The 22530-nt window shown below is 38.2% G+C and overlaps 1 protein-coding gene across 1 annotated transcript in view; it reads left to right on the forward strand.

Moving 5' to 3' along the window:
* Positions 1-22530, forward strand: part of LOC311601688 (uncharacterized protein) — a 177191-nt gene that overhangs the window by 105268 nt on the left and 49393 nt on the right. The window contains exons 4-5 of the mRNA XM_084789362.1: positions 15087-15263; positions 18209-18333. Coding sequence (XP_084645488.1) covers positions 15087-15263; positions 18209-18333 — 302 coding nt within the window. The remainder of the gene's footprint in view (positions 1-15086; positions 15264-18208; positions 18334-22530) is intronic.

Genomic DNA, 22530 nt, shown 5'->3' on the forward strand with positions numbered 1-22530 from the left:
ACACTGCTCTGAACAGCTGAGCCATCTTTCCAGCTGTGTTTTTTTGCTCTTGATAGCCTCTTTAAATTCCATTATTGAACCAACAATGTATTAGCTTGTTTCCTATTAATGATTATGTAGATATCTGTACTATAATCAGTCACTACAATTTAAAACAATGCTATGATGAACAAAATGTGTGTGTATGTGTGTGTGTGTGTGTGTGTGTGTGTGTGTGTGTGTGTGTGTGTGTGTGTGTGTTAATTTGACCAGATATAAACATTTAGAACTAATTTGTTGACATCTTGGAAGAAGAGGAAAAAAACAAGATGACAACCATGAGATGAAGCAGAATTTATGAAATGTGGCAACTGGTTTTATGAGGGAGAAGGAGAAATTTGCATTGCTGTGTGTTTCCAGTTCCTAAGAGAACACATATGCTTCATATATTTTTTTCTGAATGGAACCACAGGACGAGTTTTAAAATTCTAATATCAACTATAAGTTCTAGTAAATGAGCCATTCTAACACAGTTGTTTTGGTTGTCATCATCTCTCTCCTTTGGCATTCTGGGAGGAGTTGTAGATTGATAGTTTACAGGCAAGCAGTCAATAGCATTGAGCAACCCATCTTGCAACTCCATAGAATTTTTATATTGCACATTATGGGCAGTGCAGAGGTTAATAAATAATTATAAATCCGACTGTGGCATACCAGTGTTCTTAAGCAGTGTTCTATGAATCAGAACAAACATGATATTTAGGTTTCCAGTTAATTTCAAGGTTAATGATATTTAAGAAAACTGAAATTTACAGTAGGTGATGCTTTTAATCAGTAGTTAGAAGATTTGCCACTTTCTCCATCTGTTTGTATCATGGAATATTTCTGTGTCTTGTCTCACTTCATAAATTTAGATTTATTTCTTCTCAGAATTCTCTGCAAACCTCCTTTCCTCCCTAATTAAGCTATGATTTAAAGGCATGGTGAGATTATAATTAAGCTAGTGTTGACCCACACACAATAAGTACTCAGAATCCTAGTATATTCCTAATTTATGATAGAGTTTCACAACATTAGTGATTGATATAATCAAATCATTGTACTAACCAAGATATGTGTGTTTAGGAAAATCTGCAATGAGATACTTGTTTCATGTTTATTGTGACTTTTTACACTCAGTAATCAGAAACAACCTGATTAGCGTTGGTTAGCATAAACTTGCCTGTTCACACCTAAAATATCTCTCTCTCTCTCTCTCTCTCTCTCTCTCTCTCTCTCTCTCTCTCTCTCTCTCTCTCTCTCACACACACACACACACACACACACACACACACACTCCTGCTTGAGTGTTTTTTATTAACTTTATTTAGACCTTTTGAAATTATTTGATTTATACATGGAAAGCCAGATTTAGTCTTATGTAGCAAGCTAGTTGTAACAACCTAGCAACACTTTTGCTGCTATTTAAGTAGAAATTAAATGTTAGAGATTTTATAGGGAAACCTTATGGCTCATATTTCCTGTTACATATAAAACTTAAAAAGAACAGGTTTGATGCCAGCCTGGGCTACTAAGTGAAACCCAGTCTCAACAAACAAAACAAAACCCCCAAACCAAACCCAAACCCCAAACAAAAACACCAGTGCAACACAAAATAATAGCCAACTGGTTAGGAAATTAACCATTTGATATTCCTTGAAGCCTTTATGAATAGCTCAAAACAGTTCCTTAAAAAGCCTAGTCAATTGACTCAGTCTCTTTACCTCTATTCTCTGTGTGTTCAATATCCATGGCAAAGCCACTTTGCTACAGGTAATATAAATGTATAGACTTATGAACATTTAAAAAGCTTCTTCATTGTTTTCTCAGTATGCAGCACTGTTTTACTCACTTTATGTGAACTTTCCTTAGCTTATATCTTTTCTGCAATCTAGAGACCAGTTCTTCATTATTATTCTGGCCATTGACCATTGGTCATAGAGCCAGTTTTAATGTGCTAAAAGAGGGAAGGGAAATTAAAATTACATTGTATATAATATGTAATGCACATGTATGTTTTTATGCTGCATAGCCAAGACTACTCACCATACTTCTTGTTTCTTATTGTTTTATTCCTTGGAGATTTTCATATATATTCACATATATCCTGATTTTTCCCTCTAATTCTCCTCATACACTCCTATGTCTTAGTTAAGTTTGAATTGCTGTGATAGAACACCAAGACCAAAAGCATTTTGAGGAGTAAAGGGTTTTTGCATTTTACAGCTTATAGTGTATCATCCCTGAAATTCAGGGCAGGGACCCAAAGGAACCTTCAAGGCAAAAAATCGCTGCAGAGGCCATGGAGGAGTATTGCTTACTGCCTTGCTCCGCATGGCTTGCTCAGCTTGCTTTTTTATACTATCTAGGACTATACTATCTAGGCCCAAAGAATGTACTTCCCACAATGATTTGGGGCCTTCCACATCAATTATCAAACAACAACAACAACAACAACAACAACAAATCCCCAACAAACTTACTTATAGGACAATACTATGGAAGCACTTTCTCAATTAAAGTTCCCTCTTCCAAAATGACTCTAGCTCATATCAAGTTGACATAATAATATCAAGCATACCCTTTATGTCCCCTTTCCAGCTTCCTTCCTTCCTTATTATTTCTTTTCTTTCTTTCTTTCTTTCTTTCTTTCTTTCTTTCTTTCTTTCCTTCTTTCTCCATCTCTCTTTTTTGTCTTTTTGATAACCCACCACATCCAATTAGTGATACCTATATGTGCGCAGGTATGGGGCCATCCACTATAGCATGGGAAACCTATCAGTAGCTGCACTGTCAAAAAATAATAACTCTCCCCCTTTCCAGCAACAATCAACTTTCAATAACTCCTCAGTTAGGAGTTGGTCCTGGAGAGAAGCTCCTCCATCCTGGACCTTTGGATAGTTTGATCTTGTGAAGGTCTTGTGCAGGTAACCTTAACTGCTATTAGTTCATGAGTGTGATACCTATGTCATGTCCAGAAGACAGCATTTCATTGCATTCCTTCCAATCTTCAGACTCTTACAATCTTTTCACCCCTTCTTCCAAGTTGTTCCCTGAGTCTTAGTCGGGGTAGGAGTAATACAGATGTTCCCTTTAGAAGTGAGGACTCACAATCTCTTGTTTTCAGTACTTTGGCTAGTCATGCAACTAAGAAAGTTTGCCTGCACTTCTCAGTACTGGAATTACAGGTACATACAACCATACCAGGATTACAAATATATTTTGGAACATATTTAAATGTTTAGACAAACATTCTTGTATAACACCACCCTGTTGTTTTGCACCAATATCTTTGATATTGCAACATTTGCTTTAGATCCTTTCTTAGAACTGAAATATTAAATGCATGCTTGAAGTTGCCTATATCCACCTTCCTGACATCATTTACTTGCCTCATTCACCAGAAGTATGATACCAAGCACACTTTATTTCCATAGTAAATATTATTTTGTGTGTTTCAGTGATATTATGTAAATTTTTCTTTGACAGTTCCCCTCATCAGCATGTATTTCAGATTTATTCACACTCATGTGTCATTTACTTTATTGCTTTAGGGTTATATAAATATATCATAATTCATTTATGCATTGTCTTGTGGATATGCATTTGATTTGTTGCCAACTGTTTACCAATGCACACAGTGCTTCAATGAATAGCTCTTAATAAGAAGTCTATCCATTTTTAAACACACATACACACACTATATATATATATATATATATATATATATATATATATATATATATCTCAAAATTTATTGTATCCCTTTGAAGAGAAAGAAATAGCTTTGGCAGAATAAAATCAGCTCTAGAAAGCAATGTGGTATTGAGAAACAGTTCAGTATTTCTAAAACAGAGATCCTTGCATTTTATGAGTATGGATGATATAGTTTGGAAGGCCATATCATGAGTTTAGAGAGAAGTGAGAGACCCAGTATGCTGGAGCTTTGGGTGATTTTAAACAGGAAAATTATTTAAATAGGAGAATAATTAAAGATATTGTTCTGGTGAGTTCTATGGTAGACAGTTGATGGCCTTTGTTACAGATAGAACATTGTGATTCCTGTGTGTCTATCTTGAGTGAATGACATTGTTAGCCAACATGTTAGAGATAATAAAATCCAAAATTAAAATGTGTATATGTGTATGGGAAGATAAATACAGATGATGATATCTTGAGTTTGATAAGTATATGAGCCACACAGTTGGAAATATGTAACTGGGAGATGGCTTTACAAGCCTGGTCTTCATGAACAGAAGTTGGGAATTATTAGATTCTTGATCCTTTGCAGTAATTTTTGCCTAGAAACTTTACCTTGAAGCCCATCTGCCTCTTATCTGCATCCCACTCCTTCAATCATATGACATTTTAAGGCAGTTTTCCCCCAACTAGTTTGACAGTTCAGTACTTGCAATAGCTTAATGTATTCTTTAAATCTGAAGACGTCTTTCTCTCACACATTGTTTATAAAAATGTCAAAATAATATCAGTGCTACATGATGGCTAGGGGATCCCATTGTTAGCATGATGCCAACTGGATAAGTAGTTTATAATCACTGCCTTTGATTGCCTGTCTTTAATTCATCTTCCTATGCTTGACAAAACAATTAAGATTTTTAAACAAATTATCTGTGGATTGCCCCTTATTCACATAATTTCTTATGTTGGTTCTGTATGATTTTTCCACAGAGAAACTATATTCCCTTTCTTTTAAAAAAAGTTGTGATTGTCAGCATTTCCTCTGATGCTGTATTTGTAATCGAGTTCAAAGATATTACAAGTAAGAAATAGGACACATAGTTGTAAAGTTTACCTTCACTGAACCCTTCATAAAGTGGAAAGAGGGGCTAGAGAGATGACTGAGTGGTTAGGAACACTGGCTACTCCTCCAGAGGACACAGGCCTATTCCCAGCATATACGTGATGGCTCACAACTATGTGAAACTATAAAACGAGGGGTTCCAGGGCCCTCTTCTTACCTTCATGGGCACCAGGCACACATGTGGTACACAGACATGTAGACAAAATGCTTATACACATAAAATAATGATACTAAAACACATAGTAAATACAATTAGTGAAAAAGAACTGAAATATTGCTATATTATTTGTCCTTCAGAAGCATTTGATTTATAATTAAAGAGCTATAGTATATCTCAGATATTTTCATATATTTATTAAAATATTATAAATTATTCATTATTCTCCATTCAGAATATGTTGACCCTTTTTGCAATCTGCCAGATTGCCTTGTAGACTCATGAGATACTTTAATTGTGGGGAACCTTAATACTTTCGAGGAAGATTTTTTTTTCCAGGATGGAACAATTCAGTTTATTTGTTCAATTGAGCTCAAATATACCTGCTTCTTGAATACCTCTAGAGCAGTAAGTATCATCCTGGTTATACTGGTTATATCTTTAAAAGTCTTTTAGTCTTAGAGACTATCTGACAAGCACCTAATAATATAGCTTAATATAGGCAGCTGGCTTTAGTGTGACTACATTTCAGATAATTTAAGAAAGTAATAAAGAGAGACGGAAGGTATGGAAGGGTGACAGATAGACAGACAAACAGACACACACACACACACACACACACACACACACACATACACAGAGGGAGGGAGGGAGGGAGAGAGAGAGAGAGAGAGAGAGAGAGAGAGAGAGAGAGAGAGAGAGAGAGAGAGAGAGAGAGAGAGAAGCATTTCAGAGCCTCAGCACAGCTTGGTAACATTGTAAAGCGACCCATTTGTAGCTTATGTTGAAGTAAATCATTTGCAAATGTTTACAAATAAAAACTGGTATGCGACCCATCTGCAGAACAAAACACAGTTTGTTAAGGTTTTGAAAATAGCTGTAATATCCCATCCCTTGCCTTCTCCTTGTGTTTTTTCCATGTACTCTTATCCCATTCATTTATCAGACTATGGTTTCTAGGCACCCACTGTTCTGGCCATTCTTTTGTGCAAATGACTATTTGTCAGTGTCCTTAAATTGTAACATGACTAGGATTGGATATCGTTTCCATATATTGTCTTTACAATGCATGATTCATTGCTTGGTGGGAGCTGTATATAATAAAATTCTAGAAGATAGAGAAATAAGATGAACAGTATCTCCTCTCAGATTTTAAATAAGTGCGAAGAATTCAAGGGCCGTGTGTGTGTGTGTGTGTGTGTGTGTGTGTGTGTGTGTGTGTGTGTGTTCCTTGATTCAAAATATGTCTGCTGCTATCAAGGTTCTGTTATAATTTTTTTTACAAATTAATTATTTACCTATTCGTGCCAAAGTCTTCAAATTACTGAATCTATAACAGAATTCATAATTAGTGTTCTACTTACATTATATTTAGCAAAAACATTTGCTAGTGTTAATTACAACCTATATATTGGTTATATCCAACAGTATTGCAGTAGATTCAGGTTTGAAGAGGTAAACACATCATCTGATGTATCTTATTTGGGAAAGTTTCTTACAGATGTTCCTGATTCTCTGGGAATTCAGAGTCATTTCAGATTCTCCTGCAGTTTTATTTGCTCTTTCATCCGGAAGCAGTTTACTTTTTGTTTGAATTCTGTTAGCTTTCTCTTTTTCATAGCTACTATGGTTTGAATATGGTTTATGTCCCCCAAGGGTCAATTGTGATAATATATGTGAACTAAAGTGGTTCTGGGAGTTGGTGAAACCTTTGGGTGGTGGGACCTACTGGAAGCCACTCATATCACTGGGGGATGAGACATTTCACACAAGAACCTCTTTGATCTCAGTAAGGCATTATTATAACAGAAGCCAAGTGTGTCTCACCTGTTCTCTTTTTCTCCTCTTCAAGATGTGACTATGTGTGCCAACATCTGTTCTTGTCATTACCATCTAAGATTTTCTTTGAGATTCTCACCAGAATGAAGACATTTTCTGTTTATTGAGTTCTCTCGGGTATTTGACCGTAGCAATACAAAGCTAATAAATAATATAACACCCTATGCCAATTATGGATATTTGAATATTGTTTAATTTCCTATAAGAGAAAATATATTCATCATCAAATGCTTCAGACAGTCTAGAACAGTGGTTCTCAACCTTCCTAATACTGTAACCCTTTAATACAGTTCCTTATGTTGTGATCCCCAACCATAACATTATTATTATTATTTGTTGCTACTTCATAACTGTAACTTTTGCTATTGTTAAAAATTGGAATGTATTAGACTCATCACGATAGGAAAGATGTTTATCTTCAAGGCTGCCAAATACAAATAGGCGAAACACTATGAATGTAATACTTATATAATTTCTGGTTGTTTCATGGTTCTTCATGCTGTATGTAGATTATTGTACATATGTATAATAATGTAAATAAATATGTAAAAAATAAAATATCTAATAAAAATCACTTATTTCATAAAGCACTAAAAAAGAATTAGAATATAAATATTTTTGGAGATGAAGATTTGCCAAAGGAGTCATGGCCCACAGTTTGAGAACCACTGGTCCAAGCCATTGCCTTGAATCTTATCTAGTTTATGTTTCATGATCATTGAATTAAATGAAAATGTAGTCATGGATAGCATTGCACTTAGTCAGAGGTAAAATCATATCATACAAAACAAGAAACCGTGTATTTGATGATAAAACACAGATCCAGCAATTCAACAAGTTATGATTCTCTTGAATGCACTTATTTCCTTGGATTTTTATTTTAACATATTAGACATGATGCATGTTAATAGTAGGAAAGCAGAATTATGCAGAAAGCTCATTATTAGTATCATCTAGTATTCTTTATACAGGATTTCCCCCCTTTGGACATGCTAAGCCCGTTTTGGAAATTCTAAAGAATGAATTTTAAATTAGCTTTTACAAATCCAGAGAGTGAAGTATCATTCTGGAGGTTCATGTGTGTTTATTGGTTAATAAAACTTCCTCATTTCTAAAAAGTTGCAGTAGTTTTATAGGCAGGATGAGGATCATGCTGCATCTTATTGATGGCAATAATACCACTAGTTTTGAGCTTTACTATGTGTTAAACTATCTTCTGTTACCTTGCCTAACCTTTTTATTTATTTTTGTTTAATTTTTATGGATGTTTAAAACAACCCAGCAGTTCAAATTCTTAATTATTCTTATTTTGTGATAGAAATTCTGTATAGCAAGCAATGTGTCTGCTATTGATCCAGAACACAAACTATTTTTATTTATTCATTCATTCATTTAGTAAGTTACTTAGTTTTTATCTCTTGTTTTTTCAAAACAGGGTCTTACTATATAGTTCTGGCTGTCCTGTAACTCAGTATGTAGACCAGGCTGGCCTTGAACTCATGGAGATTTACCTGTCTTTGCCTCCCAAGCATTAGGATTAAAGAAATATGATACTATCCAGACCGCCCCCTCCCCAAATTTACATGGTCACATGATTTTGTAGAGGCATCCGGAACATAAATTATTAATCAATATTATTTATTTTGTTCTTATTATAAGTCAATTAATATTTACCCAAGCCTTAATATATGTGGTGATGTTTTACACATTACCATCAATGTAAAGGTAGCTCAAATGAGGTACTGAAGAATCATACTGTTTTTTTTAAAATAGAACTTTCTGTAAAGACCTCACTTCTACTTAACAAGATGCTAGTATTAACACTACCAGGTGGCACTTAAGTTGCAACAGCATAGGGTTTTTTTTATAGGAATTTATTAAAATGGCTTAGGTCATGTGGAAGACTAGACTCTAGATAATTGTTAAATGAAAATAGAATTTACATCAGTAGAGAGATAGAAGATGACACTTCAGACTAGAAGTCTGAGCAGAGGGTAGAAGAACAGAACATGAACCAAAAACAGACTTAGAGGAGATCAAAACATGGCTAAGTGGTGCAGTTTTAAATGCTGAGTTTGAGTCACTATAACTTCCAAGGAATCATATTATTTTATATTTACCTCTAATTATAATACACATATACATGCACATGTTTACACATATATTTAAGAGAAGTTAATCCACTTGGGTAGTCAATGTTTTAATATATTAATAAATATATTTATTGGTTTATTATCATCAAGGGACCATATTTCTAGTATTTGAAGACAACTGTTATATGTTTTGACATTTGTTTTTTTCCAAGATAAACTTGTGAATTTCCTCAAATGCTCTAACCAGCTAGGAGTTTTGGGCTTCTAACCAGTCTGGATACTTTTTATTAGACCAATAGCCTGCATAAACTGACTGTAATGTTCCACTTATTGTCTGACCTTATATGGAAACACTGGTTATGTCTTTTTTTTTTCATAGTGTATTTGATGGTGTAATCTGTTTTATGAGCAGTCACAGCAGCCAAAAGAGCATTTGTGTGAGGTTTCAGCTTATTGCCTCAGTTCTACATCCAACTTTATCTGCCTACTCTATAAGAAGAGGTGACTTTGTTTTACAGAGCACTTTTAGGTTTACAGGAAAACTGAGATAGCACAAAGTGGTGGCTCACACCTTTAATCCCAGCACTTGGGAGGCAGAGGCAAGCAGATCACTGTCAGTTGGAGGGCAGCCTGGTCTACAAAGGGAGTCCAGGACAACCAAGGCTGCACAGAGAAACCCTGTCCAAAAAAGAAAAAAAAAAAAGAATTCCTATATACTTTTTTCTTCCCTGAAGTTTTCTGTGATTATCTTCCCATTAGTGGAAAAATTTCATTAAAATGTGCACCATCATGCATGGTTTAGTTTAATGGATTTTGATGAATCTATACTGTATATGCCTAATAATATAGCCTCATATAATTTCAATTTCCTAAAAGTCTCCTGCATTCCAGCTATTTACCTGTTCTCCTATCTTTTGTTTAGATCTTTGGATAACCACTGACCTTTCTCTGATTTCTATATACTGCCTTTTATACACTATCTATAGTTGGAATCACCTAGTGTGTGCCTTTTCACACTTAGGCATGGTTATTTTTCCATGATTTTCCTGGCCTAATAATTAATTTCTTTTTATTGTATAGCTGTACTATATATAGCTTGTCCATTTACCAACTGGAGGGTATCTTGGTTGTTTTCAAGTTTAAACAATCATTAAGAAAGCGATCATAAATATGTGCTAAGTTTCTCATAGTTACATTATGATCAATTAATGTAATTGGTGGATCATGATAAGTAGGTGTCAAACTGTCTTTCAAAGAGTTTTTTCTTTTTTGTTTCATATCCTTGCCAGAATTTGGTGTTCAGTGTGCTGCACTTTAGCTCTTCTAGTAAGTATTTAGTGGCATCTAATTGTTTACAATTTACAATTCTCTCCTGATATATATTGAACACCCATTCAATATGCTTATATTCTGCTTGCATATATTCACGAAGTTTCCAAATTTCACCCACTTTTGAAATAGATGGTTTTCTTACTGTTTGGTTTTGAGAAGTATTTGTATACTTTAGATACATGTCCATATCTCGTTATAGCTATATGCATACAAATAAAAACACACTATGTTAGGTACTTTTCTCACTGATGTGATTAAGTGCCTAACAAAAGTAACTTGAGGGAAGCTTATAGTTGGAAGATATAACCCATCCTTGCTGGGAGGGTGTAGCCATAGGCGTACTAGGCAACTAGTCATATTGTAGTGCAGTCAGAGGGGAAAAGAGCGATGAATGTTATTAAGCTTCCTTTCTCCTTTTTGTGCAGTCCAATATCTGTGGAACGGTTTTACCCATATTTAGGATGTATCTTTCCACCTCAAGTCTAGATTCTCTTAGAGGTTCACATCTTAGGCAATCCTATATTCTGGCCATCAGTGTTATTCTTAACACACACCCAAATACATCTTTGTCAGATAAATATTTTGCAGCTATACGTCATCATAGTCTGTGGTATATCTTTTCATTCTCTTCAGTGTCATTGGCAGAGGTTTTTAATTTTAATGAAATCAATTTTCCAATATATTCCTTTATGGACTATGCTTTTAGTGTTGGATCTAAAAACTTTCATTAACCCCCAAACCTGGACTTTCTATTATATTTTCTTTTAGAAATTTGTGTTGCATTTTGTACTTAAGGCTATAGTCTGTTTTGTGAGAGGTTTAAGTTTTGAAAATATGTAAAGTTGGGTTATAAATTAATTTTATCGCATAGGAAGGTCTTTGACTGGAATGATTATCCTTGCCTAACTGAATGGCATTTTCTCTTCTGTCAAAGATTAATTGAGTATATGAATCTAATTCTGGGATCTCTATTTTAACCCACTGATCTGTTTGTCTATTCTTTTACCAACATCACACAGTCATTGTAGTCCCACAGTATTAATATGTGGTAGTGCCAGTTCTCAAGTGATATTTTTCCTCAATATTGTATCTTAGATCTTTGGAGGTTTTTGTTGTCCACATAAACTTTTGAATAAATTTGTTACCATACACAAAGTCACTTGGGGTTTTATTTGCTTTGGGTTGAATATATAGCTCAGCTGGGCAGAACAAACACTTGGACTATATTGAGTCTTTTTATCCATGAACATGGATATATATATATATATATATATATATATATATATATATATATATATATATACTTGTGCCCAACTATTTTATTTTTAGGGGCTAATGTGAATAATATTGTATTTTTAGTTTCAAATTTACAGTTGTTCATTAAAATGTATAGGAACCTATTGGTTTTTATATATTAAGTTGATATTCTGTACTGTACTTTTATATATTTTTTCATTAGTTCCAAAAGGTTTCATTTATATATTTATTTTATCATTTTCCACGAAGACAATTATATCCTGTAGAAACAAAGGCAGTTATAATCTTTGCTTCAATAATTATATATTTAATTCATTCTCTAAGGCTGAATAGGAATGTGAGAATATATGCTTTGTGAATAACCTGGGAGCTTGTTCTTGTAAACATTTAATCTGCCAGTAGGCACAGCATAAACCTTGTCAGTAGAGGGCATTGTAGGTGTATTACAAGGCATCACAGTGGAAGAGGATTGCTCGTGTTGTCAGTGGTGTATGAGAGACTGAGCAGCATTCAGGTTTCTGTAGAAATTTAATGGGTAGGCTCTTCTTCACCATCCTGAACCAGCCATGTCGGTGACACCTCAGTGATCTCTGCTAGTCAGCTGCCATGGGAACAAACTCAGTCTTTCATATTTTCCTTAAAGTCTAGAGGGAAATCCTGTTCTTCATCTTCCCTATTCTGGTATTCCTGAGAAGTAGACTTTGTATGTTTAGGAGTTAACCTCTTTTACTAGCTATCGGTTCTTATATTTTTCCTATTCAAAATGATTGGTTTTGTTTCTTTTCTGAAAGGAGTGACACAGCTTCTTTTGAATGTATGGTCAACTTTAACCCTCAAGCAGATTTTTCCCCTTTGTCTCTAATCTTAACTGCAGTGACTACATTTGGATGGAGGAGGAAGAGAGCATAGGAAAAGGAGGTCTAGCTGTGGTAGCAGCAACGGGATTTCTGGCTCTGTACTGTTCTCAGGTGTGTGACTGTGTGGGGCGAGAGTGAGCTGTAGGCAAGATGACCCCCCAGACGTGAAGAGTGCTTGGGCACTGGTACCCTTCAAGACCCTTCTGTTAGGACTCGATTTTAGAGATGTGGTATGGACAGGAGATTTGTCTTACTGGAGCAGAAGTAATCAAGGAGGAAGAGCCCTTTTGATTACTGTCTCAAAGAAAATGGAACAGATTACTGAATCCATGTGGGGTTGGTGTCTCTAGTTAAACCGTGAGAACTGGTTCAGGAATCTGTGATAGCCCATCTATTCTGGCCTTTAAACCATGGGAGGCCTTGTTGATAGCCAGGGGAAAAAAAAAACTCCACAGCCTTGTCAGTTTGAATCCTTATGCTGAGCAGACAAGCTACAGATATTTATACAATCCTGTATAAACACTGTAACAAAATACAAGGTGTTAGGGCACAGCTCTAGTAAACTGTACACATTGGTTGTTAACAGAAAGCATTTGCATCAGGAATTTGTTTTCCTTGCTGTGTACACTCTCCTGTCCCTGGGGCTGTGGATGAGCAAAGTGTTATGTTGTACTGCCTCGCCCCTGCTGGCAGTGGCACAGGTGCAGAACTGTGGGCATGATGAATCAAACACCAATTGCATCACTGCTGCCTGGGCTCAGCTCCGATTGCCGTCAGTGAAGAAATGGATTTCATTAGTTTTCTTTCAGGGCACATGCAAACACATGAGTTTCAAAGAATGCATAATGGCAGTAAGGAGAAACGGGCAAGCCCAGCCTTTTCCTTTCTCCAAGCATCACAGGCAACAGAGGAACTGATGAGCATTTGGAAGCACTCTGTCTGGAGATATTCGAGAAGACAGCATCAATGTGGCAGAATGCTCTGTTGATAACTGATGACAAGGTTTTTATTCTCCCTCGAGGCTATAGAAAAATCATATTGATTTGTTAGAGAATCTAAAAAGCTCTAAATGCTCACAGGAAAGATTACTGAATAATCAAATAACCATTTTAGGAAGTTAGACAAAAATAAAATGTGAAAATCACTTTCCTGCAATATATGAGGAGTCATCTATTGTGATGAGCTCAGAGACTCTGTTGGTGTCTACTTTCCTTTTGGCATGTGCTGTACAATGCCGTTTGACAAGCCTAGGGTTTGAGAGGAAAACAACTACTACATTTGCAGGGGAAAACCTAGACTTTAAAAAAAAAAACCATCCCTCACAGGGTTCTTGAGGTAGATGAAAGCTTGGAGCAAGCTTGTACCAGGGTGTGGTTCCCTATTTGCTGCACTAGACTGATCTCAAAGAGTTTTCCCACGATGCTGTGATGGGATTTAAGAATGCGAATTTTTAATAAGCACCCAAGGTTGTAAACTTAATTCTACTCCTTTGAAAAACACTTGGTGTATATATTGAAAGGGGAAGTTTTTTTTTTTTTTTACCAAGTAGATTTCTTGCGTGATCAGGTCTCAGTTCTCAGCATTTGGGAGAAATATTTTTAAAATGATGTCTGCACTGAGCTGAATTAACTGAAAAGCAAACATCCAGATTTTTCTTCACAGCTATGCTGCTTGACCTGGTAGACTGCAATAAAATTTATTCACACCAAAATTAAACCTCATTTTCTTTTTTGAACCATACCCCCTTTTCACCCTTTGAAAGCATAGCACTTATTCCTTGTTCCTATTGCAAAAATAATTCGCACTCAATTCCAATAGTCCCCAGGAGAAAACAAAACAAAACACCCAGAGATAATATCCTCACTATATTTTCTAAAGAAGCAGTGATACGTGATTCTAAAGGCTTGTAAATGCAATATATAATGAGTACTTAACGAGAAAAAGTCATCATAGATCCATGAAGGAATGTTAAGGGTAACCTACAGAAACTGGAAACTTGTTCCTGCTCCATTTCTATGTTTTAAGAAATACTAATATTTAGAACAGCCTTCAGAATTCTGAAACCATATTTCTACAATAAATTCTGCCTTCTAAAGTTGCTGAGTATTATATACATGATTTTTAAAAGATATATGATTGTTAAAAGACTTTTGTAATCTTCCTCACTTAACTTTCATTTTAGTCTCTTTCAGTCCTTCCTTCATTGTGTTGTTGTTGAACATTTATTATGTAAATGCAAAATCTAATGAGGCCATCAGAGTCTCTGTCTCCAGTGAGCTTATTTATTACAATAGTGTAAAGAAACGAGCAATTAAACAAATTAGCAAGACTATTTTAGATTCCTTGGGTTGGGCAGAAAATGAAATCTACTCTGAAAAAGTGACAACATCAGAGTTGGTAATTAAAAGACTAAAAGGGGCCCCTGCATTAGGAATATGAGAGGATCTGTTTCTTTTATAAGCTTAATAACAGAGTATGGCTATGTAAATATATAAATAAAGAAAAGTCTTGCCTTTTCTTTTTACTAACTCTTAAATTATCATATAAAATAATAAATTTTAAATACCCTGGCAATGGGCAAAGAGACACCTTGTTGTTGATAGTATTCTCTATCAGCCAGATAGCAGGCCTTTGTTTACCCTAGCTTGATGCCTAACTTGTTGGCCAAAACTGTTTTATGCCCAGGACTAATCAAATCAAATCAAATCCAGGCAATGCAGCACAGGAGGAGGAAGACAGAGACCTGCAGACCACCATTCAACCCAGACTTGCCCTCCAGCACATGGTACAGGTGGGCCACAGACATCCATCCACTTGCCACAATACTACATAGCACGGTTGGAGGATGTCATCCAGAGATCTGCCACCAGCTGGAGCCACCACAATGTGTGAGTATGTGGTGGTCAGATGGGAAAGAAAGAAAAGTGGAGCAGCTTGAGCATTATGAAGAGAGATGGAACTGGAGGGTGGAGAGGAGTAGCCTACCATATGGAGCCATGGTGAGGTCCCAACCTGAGCTGCCACTGAGGGCCATGTCTGAATCTATTGCTATGCCACGGCAGAGATAGACGTTGATGTCTTTGGCTCATATTTCCACTAGAGAACATAAGGATGTGCCTGGTCAGGACCGCTGCCAGGGACTACCTAGATGTTATTGGCTGCACAAGACTGGCCCTGCCCCTCACTGGATGTGGTGCTCCGGAGAACTGGCCCCATCTCTTTGTTGACAGCACGTGGGATAGTGGGCCCTGTGCCTTGCCCAGGTAGTCGGGAAAGCTACACACAAGGTCATGAGCTTGGGAGAGCTACCCGTGCCCCTCACCAGCTGCAGCAATTGTGAGAGCTGGTCCTGAACCTTGCCTGGTGGTGAGCCACCCCCGAGGGCCAGAGTGTGGAAAAGCTGGCTTAGCCAATCACCTGCCATGAGATGGCATGGGTGCAGGGTGATGCCCCTACCCGAGGCAGTTGGGAGAACTGGCCCCAGGCTCATGAGAGCCAGTGAGCTGTTTCTGTCCCTTGCCTGCTGCAGCATTTGGGAAATCGGGCCCTGTACCTTGCCTGTGCACCACAGTAGAACTGGCCCTGGTGGAGGGGGTGTGGATAAGCCAGCCCCGAAGAGTAGAGTAAGTGAAAGGTGACACCACTATATGTTTGCCATGAGATGAGATGGGTACGGGGGTAATGCCTTTTCCTCCTACCCCTCACCACCTGTGGCAGTCAAGAGAGCTGGTCCCAGGGCCATGAGAACAGATGGGATGAGCTGGCCGTGTCCCTTGCCAGCTGTAGCATTCAGGAGAGCAGGTCCTGCACCTTGCTTGGGCAGCACAGTAGAGCTGAGCCTGATGGAGTGGGTGCAGGTGATCCACCCTGAAAGTAAAAGCATGGGAGAGCTGGCCCCAAGGTAGCAAAGGTGTGAAGGTGATGCCGTTTCCTCTCCCCCCTCATCACCTTCAGTAGTCAGGAGTGCTGGCCCTGCTCCCTCACTGGCTATAACACTCGAAGAGTGGGCCTGCACCTTTCCTGAGTAACACAGTGGGGGGAAGGCACAGGTGAGATAGCCCCACCCCCAGGGAATGAGAGTGGGAGAACTAGCCTAGCCCAAGAACTGCAGCACTTGGGAGAGTGGGCCACTTGCCTTGACTGAGAAGTAGAGTAGAGCTGGCTCTGGAAGCCTGGGTATGAGCTGACTCTACTTCCTGCTGATGACAGCATCGGGTGGCCAGCTGGTGTGGATAAGGGAAAGGCAGTGGGCTGAACAGTTCTGCTACCACCCAGGCCCAGATCCAGGGCTCTGAGCTGGCCCACCGCAAAATCTTTATCATCTGTGAGTGGTTGGGACATGTGAAAGGGCCAGTCCCGCTGATCCAAAGACTCAAGATCTCCATGACATAGGGCAACAACAGCATAACCAGTGGAGTCTCAATGAGGATCCATTTTCTTTTGTTTGTTTGCTTTTTGAGACAGGGTTTCTCCGTGTATCCCTGGCTATCCTGGACTAGCCCCGTAGACCAGGCTGGGCTGGAATTCACAGAGATCTGCCTGCCTCTGCCTTGGAGTGCTGGGATTAAAGGGGTATGCCACACACAACTGCCTGGCTGAGGAGGCATTTTTAATTAATTTATTCGGATTACATCTCAATTGTTATCCCGTTGCTTGTCTCCTCCTCTTCCTCCCTCCCTCCCTCCCTCTTTCACCCTATTCCTGTCCCCTAAGTCTATGACAGAAGGGGACCTCTTCCCTCACCATATGGTCACAGCCTATCAAGTCTCATCTTGGTAGCCATCTTATTCTTTCTCTGAGTGCTACCAGGCCTCCCCACCAAGGGGAGGTGGTCAAATATGGGGTATCAGAGTTCATGTCAGAGTCTGTCCCTGCTCTCCAGATGGCTGTGGGTAATGTCCTGTCCCTTGGCTAGATCTAAGTAGGGGTTCAACATTTATTGTATATATTGTCCTTGGTTGTTGCAGTAGTTTGAGCAGACCCCGCCCCCTGGGTCCAGATCCTCCCATCATGATGTTCTTCTTGTAGGTTAAGCAATTTGATTAGTTGCAATGACAAGGAGTGATACTTTGGAGTTAGATATTGGTTTGGGTGCTGCCTATTTAATGCCCCTTAACCTCACTTTCTTTTTCTATGAAAAGGAGATGATAGCATCTAGCACAGAGGAACAGAAGGAGTAAGTGGGATTGTGTGGTCTAGAGACGAGGAGTAAGCTACCAGTGCGTGTTTGCAGTTAGTGTTGTTTCCCTGGGCACTTACTTATATGTCAGTTTCTTCTAAAGGTGAAGAGAACTTTTCATAAATGTTCTGGGGAAGTTGAGTAGCTTCCTGTTCATCCTTTGTGTGAAGAGAGGATGGATCGTTTCACTACTGACATTTATGTATCTTTTTCTTGGCCGATCTTAAGCACAGTGTGTATATGTATGTATGTGGGTATATACATACAACTACTCACTGAGTTTATTTGTTATTTGTTTTGCGGTGACAGAGTAGTGGGAAAGAATGCTTAACTATTTTTGGAAATGAACATGATCCATTTCCATAACAGTTGACAAGAGAAGGTGTTGGCATATAATATGGGTGTGCTTTGGAAGCTCTGGGGAACAAGTTGGTTGTCACTGGTTCCAAAGAAAGGCAGTCTTTTCACCCTTCATTTTGTGATTTGTTTTTATTGTAATCTGAGTCATTTTATGGATTTGTAGTTGACTTCCCCTCATTTTATATTCTTTACAGTGTGGGATGGTATATATTTTCTATATATGGTACTTCTAATGAGATATTTTGATGGCATTTTAGATTTTTTTTTGACATTATGTGGCTTTTTTTGTTTCAGGTTTTTATGACAAGTTCATTTTGCTACTGGATTTCAACAGTTTATATCCTTCCATCATTCAGGAATTTAACATTTGTTTTACAACAGTGCAGAGAGTTGCTGCCGAGGTGCACAAAGCTGCAGAGGTTTGTATTCAACTGGGGGCTCTTGAAGTGGATGTTAAAAGTATTCCTTAAAGAAGGAAAAGAGCTAGAGGGGTTAGTATCATAGTTCTTCCTCTTTCCTCTTCCTAGATGCATTAATTGCACCCTTTCTTTTGTATGTTTCTGTACACGTGTGTGTGTGTGTGTGTGTGTGTGTGTGTGTGTGTGTGTGTGTGTGTGCCTATGTGTGTTTGTGAAGGCTGAATGTTGACTGCAAGTCTCTTCCTCTATCACCTTTCATCTTAATTTTTGAGACAGGTTCTCTCACTGAAGCTGGGGCTCTAGAGCGGCTAGCTAGTGAGTTCCTAGGGTCTGCCTGTCTCAGCCTCCCATCTCCCATCATAGGACTGTAGCACCATGTTGGCTTTACAAATTATTCATTATTTTCATTATTTTTGTTTGTATGCCAATGTAAATGTGCATGTGGAGGCTAGAGAACAGTCTATGCATGATCTCTGGTTGATGCTTCAGTCTCAGCAAGCCCCTCTAGGCCCTGCTTAGTTGGTTCTGTTGGTCTTCTTGTGAAGCTCCTGTCTCCTCCAGGTCCTTTTCTCCTTCCTCCCAGTTTTCCACAAGTCTCACTATGCATTGCCCAATGTTTGGCTGTGAGTCTCAGCATCTGTTTTAAACCACTGCTGGGTGGAGCCTTTCAGAGGACAACTCTGCTAGGCTACTTTCTGCAATCATAGGAGAGTATCATTAATAGTGCCATGCTTTCTCCCATGGGGTGGGTTTTGGGTTGGGCTAGGCATTGGTTGGACATTCAGTCTCTGATATTTCTGTTCTATCTTTATCACACCACACATCTTATAGGCAGGGTAAACTTTGAGTCCAAGTTTTTGTGGGTGGATTGGTGTTCCGCTCCTTCTACTGGGAGTCTTGTCTAGTTAGAGGGTATCCTTTTTAGTCACTATGGCCTCTGGGCCTCTGCTACTAGGAGTCTCTGCTAGAGTCACCCTCATATCCTCCGAGGAGCCGGCCCTGACTTAGGTCTCCAGCTTGTCACAGAGATGCCCCTGCCACAGTTTCTCTTTTCTCTACAGGCCTTCTGTCCTCCCGCCCCTGCCCTCCCCAGGTCTGAGCTCCACCCTCGTATCTCTCTGCGCTCCCTCTCCTACTGTGTTCCCTGTACCCAACCACTCCCTGTGTCATTTCTATTGTCCCTTGAGTATTTTTGCATCTTTGTTCATAAGGGAAATTGGCCTGTAATTCTCTTTCTTTGTTGGGTCTTTATGTGGTTTGAGTATCGGGATAACTGTGACCTTATAAAATGAATTGAGCAATGTTCTTCCTCTTTCTATTTTGTGGAAAAATTTAAACAGCGTTGGTATTAACTATTCATTGAAACTCTGGTAGAATTCTGTACCAAAACTATCTGGCCCTGGGCTTTTTTTGGTTTGGGATATTTTAATGGTTGCTTCTATTTCAGCGGGGACAAAAGGTCTGGTTAAATTGCTTATATGATCTTGATTTTAATAAAAAAAAACTATTTCCTTTAGTTTTTATAATATGGCAGAATATACCTTTAAAAAGTACATCTTTAAGATTCTCTGGAGTTCCTTGGTATCTGTTGTTATATCCACTTTAATTTCTGATTTTGTTAATTTGAATCTTCTTTTCCTACCTTTTAGTTAATTTGGATATGGGTTTGTCAATTGTATCGATTTTCTCAAAGAACTAACACTTTGTTTCATTGATTCTTTGTATTGATTATTTTATTTGCTTCTGCTTATTTCAGTTTAGAGCATGATTATTTTTTAACCATCTATTTCAGTTGGGTATGGTTTCTTTGTTTTCTTCTAGAGATCTTAGGTATGCTGTTAAGTTGCTAGTATAAGGTCTCTTCAATTTCTTTTTTTTTTCTTTTTATTTTTTGCATTTTTCTTTATTAATTTATTCTTGTTACATCTCAATGGTTATCTCATCCCTTGTATCCTCCCATTCTTCCCTCCCTCCCATTTTCCCCTTATTCCCCTCCCCTATGACTGTTCCTGAGGGGGATTACCTCCCCCTGTACATGTTCATAGGGTATCAAGTCTCTTCTTGGTAACCTGCTGTCCTTCCTCTGAGTGCCACCTGGTCTCCCCCTCCAGGGGACATGGTCAAAGGTGAGGCACCAGAGTATGTAAGAAAGTAATATCCCACTCTCCACTCAACTGTGGAGAATGTTCTGTCCATTGGCTAGATCTGGGTAGGGGTTTTTTTTATTTTATTTTTTTTCCTCCTTTATTAATTTATTCTTGTTACATCTCAATGGTTATCCCATCCCTTGTATCCTCCCATTCTTCCCTCCCTCCCATTTTCCCCTTATTCCCCTCCCCTATGACTGTGACTGAGGGGGATTACCTCCCCCTGTATATGTTCATAATGCACATATTAATTACCACTCCTGAACAACATATCTATCTTTCTCCTGCCTCCATAAGCTCATCAGCAATTTTGTCTTCTTAATGATAGTACCTAATACAGCATAGTCTTAGATTAATATGTTAAAAATTTTCAAATACTTGTAATCAATGTATTTTTAAACATGTGAGTTAAGATAATTTATCCATTGAAATTTATTTATGTTTATTTATTATGTCTATGTGTATGCATACACACATCTGTGAGCATGTGCTGTGTGGGGATCAGAGGCAATCTTTCAGGAGACATTTTTTTCCTTCTGCCTTGTTTACACAGGGTTCCACTTGGTTTTGCTGCTATAGTGCACACTCAATTCTACCTGGCCAGGCACCATCTGGCTGCTTCTGTTGTTTCTGTCTCCCATCTCAGCACAGGAGTGCTGGAATTACAGAGGTGCAACACCACATACAGCTTTTTGTGTGGGTCCTGGAACTCTAACTCAGGTTGTCAGGCTTTCTTTTACTGACTGAGTTATAGCCTTGACTTCCATTCACCTATTGCTCTTTTTCCTTCTTGAGTTTTTTTTGAGACTTAATGTATTCTACATATTAATATTAACTCCTTCTCAGATGAATATTTTTCAAATAGTTCCTCATATTTTATCAATTCTCTATTTTGTTGGTATATTATTTCCTCTGGATTTGTGTGTTCTGTGTGGATATTCTTGATCAAATTTTTCTCATTTCTTAGTTTTTCATATGTCATAAATTTTATTGAACCACTAATGTTATAAGGAAATATTCTATTATAACATCCTGGAGTAATTTGTGTTTATTAATTACCAGGTATGCCGAGAAATACTGAGATCAGTATTGTACCAAAGAATAAAGAAATCAAAGGAGGGAAAAAAAAATCAAGGGAGGAAAAAACATAAGAGGACAGAGCTGGCTTGTTAAATGGCATTGCGTATGAAAAAAATGAGAATTAATATGAAGTGGAGAGACCTGGATTAAGGTATAGAGTCTTAATGAGACTCTTGCCTGCTTGCCTATTCCAGACTCAACTCTTGAGCCATGATATTCCTTTTATGGTTTCCAGATTCCAGTGATACCCCATGGAGAGCCACTTTTATAGGCAGATCACAGAAGCTTCCCTTGTTGGGTTTCTAATACTGGTCACCGGCCTGGGTGGTGGTCCTTCCCTGTGTTCCAATGCTTGCCTTAGATCTTGTGTCCATATTCTCCTGCAGTCTCTGTCTTATTCTAGGCTTCTTCCTTGCTGAATACTGTGCAGTTCTGATACAAAATTTTCCCCTACAGCATAGAGGTATCCTGTAGCCTCAGGTTCTGTGTAGTCTTGTGACACTTGCTCTGAATTTCTTGAGAATGTGGTTCATGGAAGTGGTAGGCCAGCCAAGCCAGTCAATTAGGAGGAAACTCTCCTCATTTTCTTTTTACTTATTCTTCTCTCATATAATATATCCCAACTGCAGCCTCTCCTCCCTCCACTCCTCCCAGACACTCCCCAAGCCTCCCATCTCTACCAGAGACACTCCTTCATTTCCCTTCAGAAAAGAGCTGGCCTGCAAGGGATATCAACCAAACACAGCATACAAGATGCATTGAGACTGCGCACAAACCTTCATATCAAGGCTGGATGAGGCAACTCAGTAGGAAGAAAAGGGTCCCAAAAACAGTCAAAAGAGTCAGAGACACCCACACTCCCAATGTGAGGGCTCACACAAAACTCCCAGCTTAACAACCATAACATGACTTCATAACATGAAGATTGCTGCTTCAGTCTCTGTGAGCCCCTATGAACCCTGCTTAGTTG

This window comes from Acomys minous (genome assembly GCF_964271855.1).
Source record: "Acomys minous genome assembly, chromosome: 7".
In the NCBI taxonomy this organism is placed as follows: Eukaryota; Metazoa; Chordata; class Mammalia; order Rodentia; family Muridae; genus Acomys; species Acomys minous.